Source organism: Phacochoerus africanus, chromosome 5, assembly GCF_016906955.1.
Source record: "Phacochoerus africanus isolate WHEZ1 chromosome 5, ROS_Pafr_v1, whole genome shotgun sequence".
Lineage (NCBI taxonomy): Eukaryota > Metazoa > Chordata > Mammalia > Artiodactyla > Suidae > Phacochoerus > Phacochoerus africanus.
Genome location: NC_062548.1, coordinates 18,413,411 through 18,424,864, shown reverse-complemented (window position 1 = coordinate 18,424,864; position 11,454 = coordinate 18,413,411). Strand labels below are relative to the sequence as shown.

The 11,454-nt window shown below is 57.3% G+C and overlaps 1 protein-coding gene and 1 long non-coding RNA gene across 2 annotated transcripts; one reads left to right on the top strand and one right to left on the bottom strand.

Moving 5' to 3' along the window:
* Window positions 1-605: 605 nt before the first annotated feature.
* On the bottom strand, window positions 606-9,667 carry PRSS36 (serine protease 36). The gene is made up of 15 exons (XM_047779994.1): window positions 9,603-9,667; window positions 9,267-9,302; window positions 9,019-9,054; window positions 8,635-8,797; window positions 7,879-8,159; window positions 7,385-7,551; window positions 4,408-4,657; window positions 4,169-4,298; window positions 3,561-3,817; window positions 3,312-3,475; window positions 2,686-2,923; window positions 2,415-2,556; window positions 1,597-1,862; window positions 1,395-1,516; window positions 606-1,119 (listed from the first exon to the last, which is right to left on the bottom strand). The coding sequence occupies exons 1-15, from the start codon at window positions 9,637-9,639 to the stop codon at window positions 841-843; spliced, it is 2,568 nt and encodes an 855-aa protein (XP_047635950.1). The 5' UTR covers window positions 9,640-9,667; the 3' UTR covers window positions 606-840.
* LOC125127259 (uncharacterized) lies at window positions 2,844-5,081 on the top strand. The gene is made up of 2 exons (XR_007134903.1): window positions 2,844-2,960; window positions 4,536-5,081. It is a non-coding gene; the product is annotated as an uncharacterized LOC125127259 (long non-coding RNA).
* Window positions 9,668-11,454: the final 1,787 nt, after the last annotated feature.

The window sequence follows — 11,454 nt, the reverse complement described above, 5'->3', positions numbered from 1 at the left end:
GGAGGCTTGTGGAGGCCCCAGCTGTGTGGGGACCTGGCAGTTAACAGGGCACACAGCTGAATTAAGGCAGGGAAGCACATTGGTAAGTGGTGGGGCCCCAACCCTGGGGCACTGGGCAGGATGGGGTGGACACTTAAGGGTGGTGGACCTACGCATGTCCTGCGTGTGTACTGGGGATGCTGGAGATGTACCCTCTGGGGCACCACCATCCTGGTATGTATGTGGCAGAGGCTTCCTGCCAGCACAGGATATGCCCACAACCTCGAACCTCAGACTCCTGGACCCTTCCTGGGACCAGTCCTCACCCTGAGTCCTTCTTGCTTGGGACGGGGCGGGACGGGGGGGCAGCAGGGTGAGCTAGGGCTGAGGTGTCCAGCAGGTGCTAGGGATACTGATTCCACTGGGCAGGTGACACACACGCAGCTGGCAGCCCAACCTCCCCCACCCTGGGGCAGGAATGAAAGACAGCTGCCACGTTATCAGGGACACATTTCCTGGGAGCCCAAGATCTGACTCACAGAGGCCCAGGAGGGAGAGGCTCCGTTCCCTGGGGTTTTCCCCCTGCCCCTCAGCCAGCCCCCAGCGATGCCACCAGGCCACATGTGTCAGTGTTTACACCTTTATTGCCCACTGCCCTCAAGGATGCCGGACTCCAAAATAGCCAGGCACCCAGGCCCAATTAGCTGAAGCCGCTGCAGTCTAGGTGGGTGGGGCGCTCTGGAGGTTCCTGGCAGGGGAACAGAGCTGGTTGGACCGCATTCCAGCCCCACTGGGAGGGAGCTGCAAGGCCATTTGGGCTGGGGGAGGCCCAGAGGAGGTGGCCTAGGGGTCCGGGCCCCCTCAGCCCTGGACCAGAAGGATCAGTAGCAGCAGGAAAAGAGCAGCCCGAGGGGAACCTGAGGCCCTGGCTATGTCAGGTGGGCAGAGGTCGCTGCCTTCAGGGAGCCAGTGGGGGAGGCCACTGGTGGGCAGGAAATGGGCCTCCCCCACCGTCTGGGAGATCCAGGTCTCTTCAGGGCCAACAGCGGCAAATAGTTCCCTGCTGCCTCGAAGAGCCATGCCCACAAGGACCCAGGAGCCTCCCTCAGTCTGGCACAGGAGTGGCGGGGCTGAGGTCACCTGCAGCATCAGAGCCAAGGGCAAAGGGTCTCTTAGCTTTCCTTCTGGTCCCCGGTACCCTCTCCTAGGGTCCAGCCACAAAGCGCTGCTTGTTTCCATCCTCAGACATCTTGGCCCCTGGCCCCTCTCAAGGTCAAGGCCCTGGCCTCTCTCAAAATCAAGGTCCTGGCCTTCTTCCCCTCCAGGGCCCGGCAACCAAGAATTCCAATCCCACTCTCTCTCCGGGGTCCCGCTGCCCAGCAGTGCTCCCCCGTATCGGACCAGGCCCCCCGTACCTCACAGCTGTCCTCCTGCCCCTCTGCATACAGGACACAGAGAGTTCCAGGGGGCAGAATGCCCTGATAGAGGCAGTGACAGAGTCGCGCTGTCAAGATGGAGACAGCAGCAGCCACAGGGACTAGAGAGAGGAAAGAAGGTTGTCACAGGGACCACTCTGGCGTCCAGTCACTTCTCACCCCCAGGACCCAGGGCCCTCACCTCGGTCCTGGGGGTCCTTCCAGCCCAGCACCCAGCAGCTGGCCCCCAAGGGGAGACCGCCTGGCTGAAGGCAGATGGGCAAGGCTGATGGGGAGGGCTCCACCCGGGAGCTCAGCTCTAGGAGGGCCAGGGGGGGCCGGAGTCCCAGGTGCCGGGGCAGGCGGATGCTGATGATGGATCGGGATAGCTGGTGGCTCTGCGGGAGGGGGCTGGCCCCCGCCCGGCCCAGGTACACTTCAATATAAGGCACTGTGGTAGAGCCTGGCCTGTTAGAACACAAGGTCCAGTGTCACTTCATGTTCCCCTCATTGATGATAATGTCCTTCCAAAGCCCAGGGGAAAGGGTGGAAGGCATCTCCAGAGTCATTCCTCATTATCCCTCCTTCCAAATCTCTCTTCTGTCTCAAAACATGTCGAAGCAGTTTCCCTGTGCTAGAAAAGCCCTAAAGGGGAGGTCCTGCTGTGGCTCAGTGGGTTAAGAACCTGACTAGTATCCATGAGCATGCAAGTTCGACCCCTGGCCTCACTCAGTGGGCTAAGGCTGTAGCGTGCCATGAGCTGCAGTTTAAGTTGCAGATGCAGTGGTGTAAGTCGAAGATGCGGCTCGGATCTGGCGTCGCTGTGGCTCTAGCCTAGGCTGGCGACCGCAGCTCTGACCGGAGCCCTAGCCCAGGAACTTCTATACGCTTCAGGTGCAGCCCTAAAAAGCAAAAATAAATAAACAGAAAAGTCCTAGAGGGAGAGCATCCCACTATTCTAAGAGTCCTCTACCCATCTCCCAATTTTTCCTTCTTGCCAGGGAGATGGTTGGAACCCACCTGAGGACACAGTGAGTGGCCGCCAGGACCCAGCCTGGGGCGACGAGGATCCCAGTGCAGACACGCTCTCCGGCTACATGCACCTCTGCCAGCCAGGGCCACAGGACCCCCATCGGAGCCGGCTCAGGCCGCAGACCACACGCTAGAGAGAGGAAGTGATCTCCCCCTCAGTGGGCGGGGGTGGGGGTGGGGGTCACAGCTGACCCTTAAAGCCCCTACTGTGGCTCTAAGCACCCCCAGGAGCCCCTAAGCCCCACAGGCGTCTCCTCACCACCATACTCTGTGTGAGGGGGACAAGTTTGTGTTTCAGTCTCCTCCCCCTCAGGGCCCCAATCCCAGGCCAGCTGGTCCTCCACGTAGGCTTCCCGAGTCACATGACTGATCCATGGGCCGTGGATCTGCAGCGGGTAGAAGGCTCTGGGACGTAGACAGTCACTGGAGAAGTCTCTGATTCCAGCCAGGAACCAGGTCCCCTCTTCCCGGCAAAGAAGGCTCCAGTGAGAATAGTTCTGCAGCGCGAAAACGTGTGTGCAATTTGATGAGGAGGTAACAAAGGTCCTGGGGCTTTCCTGGGCTCCGCACTCTCCCGTACTCGGACTAATAAATCCCACTTCCCCCAGGCCAGGCTCCAATACCTATCTGTGTTAAGAAGTCAGCCCTTACTTTAGGATTCTCTAAACAAAGCGGGGAGCGAAAACACCCACCCTCCAGCCTTGCAGCTTTCGGCCTCGGTCCCAAGTCCTCCAGGGCCAGGCTCCGCCCCCAGCTTGTTCTGGCCCCGCCCTCAGCCCGTCTCCGCCCGCAGAGCCCGCGCCGGGTTCCCGGTCCCTCTCAGGCTCCACCCCCGGCCCGCCCCTTCCTCCTACTTAGACCAGTAGGCCCCGCCCTACCGCTCACCCAGCAGTGGCCAGCCACCTCCTCCTCTTGGTAGGCGGGGCAGAGCGCTTGCGGCGGCTCTCCGGGCGGCGGCACTGACGCCCTCTGGCGGCCGTACAGGCAGTGACACCACCAGGCGCCCAACAGCTCCGCCTCAAGCAGCGAGCTGGGGCCGGGTGCGGCTTCTGGGAGGGAAAAGGAGGAAGCCGGAGCTGAGGCGGCGTCCCGCCCGGCTCCGTCCCGCCCCGCCCGCGTTGGGCCCCTGCTCACCCCCGCGGCCCCAGCGAGCCAGGCGGCAGCGGCTCCCGGGCAGGAAATAGTGTTCTGGGTGGGGGAGGCACACTGGCCGCGGGGCCGCGCTGAGGTTCACGGGCACGCGCAGCTGCAGCAGAGCCAGGTCCGAGGCGTCGTCCCAGGAGGCGTTCTCGTGCAGCATGAGGCGCGCCACTTGCTCCGCGCGCGGGCGCGAGGGCAGCAGAACGCGCCAGTTTTCCAGGTCGCCGGGAGGCTGGTCTGAGCTGACGCGGCTGCGAGACGGGGGAGACTGGGGACGTGGGCAGGATCCCGCACACTCAGCTCTAAACCTCGCACCGGTGGCTTAGACTCGGGTCTCCAGGCAGGATTCTGTATCCCCGTCCTGAAAACTGAACGCTCGGCCACCACCGCCCCCCCCCATCCTAGGTCGAACTTGTATTATGCCTTTATTTGCCCCCAGAGAGACTAGGACCCTGATTTTCGATCTGGATCATACACCCCCCAATGGGACCCCACACCCCTACCTCTACTCTACCCAGGGGAAGGGCTGGGCCGGTTAGGTAAGCATCTCGGACTGATGAGGGCAGGGGCAAGAATCTTCCTGAGACTGGGCTTTCACTCACCCCGAAAAGCAGCTGGCAGGTGCCAAGAGCCAGCTCTCAGACACCAGCACTCCATAGCAGGGTCTGGATCCTGGAACCATCACCTGGGCTTCCCAGGGCCAGGAGCCTGGCCGTAGGGCCTTACCGCACTCTGAGGGGTGAGACGCCTGAGTCAGGGGGCCTCCTGAACCCAGAGCAGTTTCCACCTGAGCTCAGATCTCCCAGATCCCCTGACATCAGGGTCGTGCCCCCCAGCTCACCTGGTAGGGCAATGGTGCAGTTCTCATCCATGGGTTCTGGGAGGCCTGACTGGGGCTCTGGGGACTGGGTGGGAAAGGCAGGCCCAGGCTCTGAGCCCATCACCTTTTCTCTTATCCATGCCTCGTAGGGAGCCACAGCAGTGAAGACTCCGGGGCGGTTCCTCCGTCCACAGCCAAAGCCAAAGCTGGTGATCCCCGCCTGGAACCATCGGCCACCTTCCTCACAAACCAGGGGCCCCCCAGAGTCTCCCTGATGACAGATGACTCTGTATCAGGGGATCAGTCCAGGGACCCACCACCTTGTACTGGATCACCTGGCAGAGGGTCTACACCTCTTTTTTTTGGATGCACCCAGGCCAGGGATCAAACCCCCAACACAGCAGCGACTCAAGACACAGCAGTTACAATGCCAGATCCTTGACACGCTCAGCCAAAAAAGAACTCCTTTACACCACCTCTTCTTGTTGGCCCTACTTACAGCCACTTTTTAGAAACCTGCATTGGCTGTGCCATGTCCTCCATAATTCCTACAACTCTAAGGTCTGGTAAAGCAGAAAAACTGATGAGCAGCCAAAGCCAAGAGCACCAAGCTAATGCATTAAAGGCCATGCCAGAGAGGCCTGCAGGTCTCATTCAGACCCAGATGATTCTTGTCAATAAATAGTTCGAACAAAGCCTGTCTTTGGTTTCTAAGTTGTTAGAATGCCTTTTAAATTTTTTTTTTTTTGTCTTTTTAGTTATTTCTTGGGCCGCTCCCGTGGCATATGGAGGTTCCCAGGCTAGGGGTCCAATCGGAGCTGTAGCCACCGGCCTACGCCAGAGCCACAGCAACTCGGGATCCTAGCCGCGTCTGCAACCTACACCACAGCTCACGGCAACGCCGGATCGTTAACCCACTGAGCAAGGGCAGGGACCGAACCCGCAACCTCATGGTTCCTAGTCGGATTCATTAACCACTGCGCCACGATGGGAACTCCTTTTTTTTTTTTTTCCTTGTTAAATTGTTAAAGTAAATCAGAGATGCCAGCATTCAAGAGGAAAAGACTATAAAAATAGGCTATGTGGAGTTCCTGCTGCGATGCAATGGGATTGGCAGCGTCTCTGCAGCACTGGAAGTTTGAGTCCTGGCACAGTGGATTAAAGGATCTGGAGCAGCACATGTCGCAATTGCAGCTCAGATCTTATCTTTGGCCCAGGGATTCTATATGCCACAGGGTGGTAAAAAATGAGGGGTAGAAAAGAGAAAAGAAATAGGCTATTAGAAAAGCAGCAGTGGAATTCCCCTCGTGGCTCAGTGGTTAACTAACCCGACCAGCATCCATGAGGATGTGGGTTCCATCCCTGGCCTGGCTCAGGGGGTTAAGGATCTGGCGTTGCCGTGAGCTCTGGTGTAGGTCATAGACGCGGCTCGGATTCCATGTTGCTGGGGCTGTGGTGTAGGCTGGCAGCTACAGCTCTGATTTGACCCCGAGCCTGGAAACCTCCATATGTTGAGGGTGCGGCTCTAAAAGGACAAAAAAAAAAAAAAAAAGGAGAGAAAGAAAAGCAGCAAGAAGGGACAGTTTGAAGACAAGTAAGGTGGAAGAACTACAAGGAACAGTCACTACAAGAGGTTTCTGGGATTTTTTTTTTTTTTTTGGTCTTTTTAGGGCCACCTCCATGGCATATGGATGTTCCCAGGCTAGGAGTTGAATCAGAGCTGTAGCTGCCGGCCTACACCACAGCCACAGCAGTGCCAATCCTTAATCCAATGAGGGAGGCCAGGGATCAAACTCGAGTCCTCATGAATACTAGTCAGGTTCATTACCACTGAGCCACGACGGGAACTCCTCTGGGGCCGTTTAATGCTGGGGCATTGTCCCTAAGATATCACTGTAATCCAGGTCAAGCATCTCTGTGACCTGAAGAAGACGGTTACAAAGAAGCTTCAGAATTATCTAGAACTGTGCTCTCCAATAGGGTAGACACTAGTCCCAAGTGGCTATTTAAATTAATTAAAATTAAATAAAGTTAAAGATTTAATTCCTCAGCACACCAGCAACCTTTCCAATGTTCAATAGCCAATATGGCTAGTGACTATCCTACTGGACAGTGCAGAGAGAAAGCATTTCTGTCATCGCAGGAAGTTCTCTGGAACAGTGCTGGTCTAGAGGAGGTTGAATTGTTGGCAATCCTGTTCAAAAGGCAGGGATAGGAGTTTCCATTGTGGCTCAGTGGTTAACAAATCCGACCAGGAACCATGAGGTTGTGGGTTCGATCCCTGGCCTCACTCAGTGGGTTAAGGATCAGGGTGAGCTGTGGTGTAGGTCGCAGACATGGCTCGGATGTGTCGTTGCTCTGGCTGCGGCATAGGCCAGTAGCTACAGCTCCAATTTGACCCCTATCCTGGAAACCTCTATATGCCTTGGGTGTGGCTCTAAAAAGACAAAAAAAAAAAAAAAAAGGCAGGAATTATGGTTCTGTAGGTCCTGGAACCTCATAATTGGGAGGGACCCTGAAAACTAGCTTGAGTCCCCGCCATGTATGCTTGAGTGTCCTTAAAAGTGCCTGTCATTTGGAGTTCCCTTATGGTGCAGCAGGTTAAGGATCCAGCGTCCTCACTGCAGTGGCTCGGGGTGCTGCTGTGGAGCAGGTTCGATCCCTGGCCCGGGAACCTTTGCACATCATGCGTGTGACCAAAAAAAAAAAGAAAAAGAAAAAGAAAAAGAAAGTGTGTCATTTGAGGAGCATGTCTCGGAAAAACGTTAAAAAAAAGTTAAAATATAACGTTTTATATTATATTCTACATGGGAACTCCTATGTGGGGTCCTTAAACTTCTGAGCCACAAACAGAACTCCCTCCACTGGTAACCTTGCCCTCTTTTCACAGATGAGGCTCAGAGTTGTGAGAGACGGGCATCTGTTTATTCCTCATGCTGCTTCCTATGGGTGAGGGCTCTGCCTGGCCCTTCCGGCAGGTGCAGGGGCCTCCCCTCACCTGGCAGGTGTCCCTGCGGCCCTCCGGGTAGCCAGCGCACAGCATCCCTGGCAACAGCTGGAAAGTGAGATTGAAGGGGCCAGGCCGGCTGTAGAGACACTGACAGGCAGCCTCTCCCAGCAGCCTTAGCTCCACTTCTTGCAGCGCCCAGGGCAGAGGCAGGGGGTCTGTGGGCAGAACCAGAGGAGAAAGGCAAGAATGGAGCCCGCTCTTTCCCAGCACTCGGCTGGGTCCCACCCGCTGCCTGCTGGGCATCTCTGCCTCCTTGCCCCATGGCCCTTGAGCTCGCCATATCCCAAACCGGTCGCTATCTCCTTCCGCTCAGCTCCGCTCTTCTTCCAACCTCATCTCAAAAACGGCTCTTCCCAGCGCACAGTGAGGCCCGTCTTAAGGCAGCGCTTGGGGCTCCAGCTTTCGGGACACGCCCTGAGGGCCTCTCGATAGGCTCCGCCTCCCAATAGCCCGCCTCCCGGATGACCCCGCCCCCTGCTCACCCGCTTCCTGGACGTCCCCCCAACCCGTGGCCCAGCACGCGGTGCCGAGAGCGAAGCGGTGCGAGGCCCGGGGCAGGCAGACCGGCCGCACGGCGGGGCCCAGCCTGGCGGGCGAGGCCAGGCGCAGCAGGGCCACGTCGGCGCCCTGTTCCACGCTGCTGTAGTTGTCGGGCACCAGGATAGCGGCCACCGCGCGGATGTGAGCGCCGTCCAGGGGCCCGTCCTGGGAGTGCACGCCCAGCACTACCGACCACTCGGCCGCCGGCTCCAAGGTACCGTTACTGTGTCCAGGCGGAGGCAGGAAGGGGTTAGGTGAGATCGACTCCTTTTGTGAGGGGTCGCCCAGGGGGTGTGGGGAAGCTCCCCGGGCCAGGGATCAAACCCTCGCCACAGCGAACCCAGAAGCTGTAGTAACAACGCGGGATCCTTAACCCCCCGAGCCACGAGGGAACTCTCAGATAGACCCACACGCACACAGAAGGGGCAGGAAGGATGCGATTTGGAAGTGCTTGACTGGGGGCACTGGAAGGATGGAATTCAGACTCGAGTGAAGTTTGAATTTGGGGGAGCGGTGGGAGGAGCCAGCTGGCCGCTTCTTCACCCTCAGAATCTGCATACCCCGCAGGGCACTTAGCTTGGGGGGGGGCGGGGCGGCGGGGGCTGCTGAGCTCCAGGTTAGCCTGGAGTAAGCGGGGATCAAACTGCGGGTCGGCTTGGCTTTTGAAGGAGTGGGGCTGGATTTGGGCGAATACTTACTTCATGAAACAGTGAGCCGCGGAGAGGACCCAGGAGGGGGCGATGAGGGAGCCCCCGCAGATGTGGCCCCTGCCCTGATGTAGGCTCACCTGCCACGGCCAGGTGCCAGGCCGAGCATCTGAGCCCCCCATGATGCGGGCAGAGGGCTCAGGGCGACCGCAGTCTGCAAGGGGGTACCGCTGAGGTCACAGCCTGCCCCTGGCGGCCGCACCAGAGGTCCAGGTAACTCAGGACAAAGGCTGGTCCCTCACTCCGCCCGTTTGCTCCCCCTCCCCCCAACAAAGAACAAAGAGAACCTCAGCCCGCTAAGTTTCTGATCACTTCCACCTCCCTGGTGGGCTAGCCAGCCTTAACCCCCTCTAAGATTCCCCAGCTCTTCCTTACCCAGATCTGTAGGTTCTTCTTGGGTAGGACTGAGAGCTAGGAGTCAGAAGGTAAAGAGAGGAAGATACCAGTGACATCTAGCCCTGGACACTGCCCAGCCCCGATCTTCCTGCTCCCCATCGCCCCCCCCCCCCCAGCTTCCTCTTCCCCCATTCCCCGCCCTTTCAGCGCCCCCTGCCAGCATCCATGCTACCCCTCCCATCTTTTCTCCATCTGCACATGACCTTCCCCCAGCCCCGCTGCCTTACCTGAGTCCTGGAAGGCTCCTGGGATGGGGCTGATGGCTGGAAAGACAGAGGCAGGAAGAGGCTGGAGACCTACGCTTGGGACCTGCCCTCCCCAGCTCCCTTCCCGCAAGCTTTACAGGTACCCATCCCTCCATAGCACCCAGGCCTCCTTTCCTCCTCCTCTCATACCTGCTCTTCTCCCTCCTAACACTTCATGCCTACCTTCTTCTGACGGCCCACTCCCCTTCCTCCTCTGACGCCCCATTCTCCAGGCAGAACCCAGGAGTTCTGCTTTCCAGCCTCCCCAGACGCTAGGAGCCTGGCGCCTTGTAGCCATTCCCTGTCCCCTGAGGTTACCGAGGATCACAAATGGGAGCAGCAGGTGCTGGGACATGGCACATGTGAGTCAGCTGGAGGCACAGAGATCCGTGAAGGACTGCTCCCTGCCACCACTCCGTCACTGCCTAGGCAGCCGGTGACTTTGGATGGTCCCAGAAATAGCCCCACCCTCCCTGGCTGGAGCCCATCACTGGGAATCTGAGTGGATCTGGGGCTGGAAGGAGGAAGTAGGGAGCCCGAAGGCCCCACCCAGAGCCCCGTGTGCATCTCACATCTCTAGAGGCCCAGGTGGGGGTGGGAGACAGATGTCCTAGCTCCCTGACACCTGCGGGGTGGGGGAGGGAGAAGTGGAGAACCCTCGAAGGCTGAAGGAGAGGATGGCCAGAGGCTGGGTGGCCAAAGTTCCGAGTCCTTGGTGGGTCAGGGCTGCAGGTGAGCAGTGGCCCTGAGGACAGGAAAGGTGGCCCCTCGGTGGCATGACTCACCTGAGACCTCATCTCTCTTTGGGGTGCGGCTACCCCAGTGGCTTGGCCTTTTCTTCTCACACGGCTCTGGTTACTGGAGCTGCTGGTCAGGTCTGGGACGGGAGCCCTAGGGAATTCAATCCCATCCCAACAAAAGGATCACAGATTCCGGCAGTCCGGGCAGGGCCTAGGGTTCTGAGAAGGGGCTGAGCAGGCTGGTAGGGCCGAAAAAGACTCCACCCTTCTTTGTTTCTTTGTGTTAGCTTGTGTGTCCTCTCAGGTGTTCTGTCACTTATTTTGTGACCTTAGGAAGGTCACCAAAACCCCTCAGTATACACAATAAGAATCTACTCAAGGAGTTCCCGTCGTGGCGCAGTGGTTAACGAATCCGACTAGGAACCATGAGGTTGCGGGTTCGGGCCCTGCCCTTGCTCAGTGGGTTAACGATCCGGCATTGCCGTGAGCTGTGGTGTAGGTTGCAGACGCGGCTCGGATCCCGCGTTGCTGTGGCTCTGGCGTAGGCCGGAGACTACAGCTCCGATTGGACCCCTAGCCTGGGAACCTCCATATGCCGAGGGAGCAGCCCAAGAAATAGCAAAAAGACAAAAAAAAAAAAAAAAAGAATCTACTTAAGAAATACGGAGCATCAAAGGGAAATTAAGGAGCTTTTAATGAAGGAACTATTTACAGAGGTACAGGCAGGGACGGGAACAAAAGGGCTGGGGAAGCACCTGGGGGCTAGCCCTAACAGAGAGCCCTGCCTGGAGAGGCAGAGAGAGGCGTTTCCATTGTGGCTCAGCTGTCGTGAATTTGACTAGTATCCATGAGGACTCGGGTTCGATCCCTGACCGTGCTCAATGGGTTAAGGATCTGGAGTGTAGGTCAAGAGATGCGGCTCAGATCCTGCATTGCTGTGGTTGTGGCGTAGGCTGACAGCAGCAGCTCTGATTTGACCCCTAGCCTGGGAACGTCCATATGCCACATGAGTGGCCCTAAAAAGCAAAAAAAAAAAGAAAAGAACAATCTGAAGTTTTTGCTTATAGGCATTATATCTATCAACATTTGCTGCATTTAAAATTAAAACTGAGAAATACTTATTGCACTTATTCATTAAAAAGGAATTTATTATATGTTAATGTAATAACATATATTTATGAAAATAACTATATTTTCCAAAATGAAAAATTGCCAAAATGAAGAGAGCATTGTTTTACATTTTTGCAAACTTCTTTAGTGTCTTGCTTAATAGAATACAGCTGGATTCAGAGTTCCTGTTGTGGCTCAGTGGTTAATGAACCTGACTAGTATCCATGGGGACATGGGTTCTATCCTTGGCCTTGCTCGGTGGGTTAAGGATCCGGTGTTGCTGTGGCTGTGGTGTAGGCCAGTGGCTACAGCTCTGATGC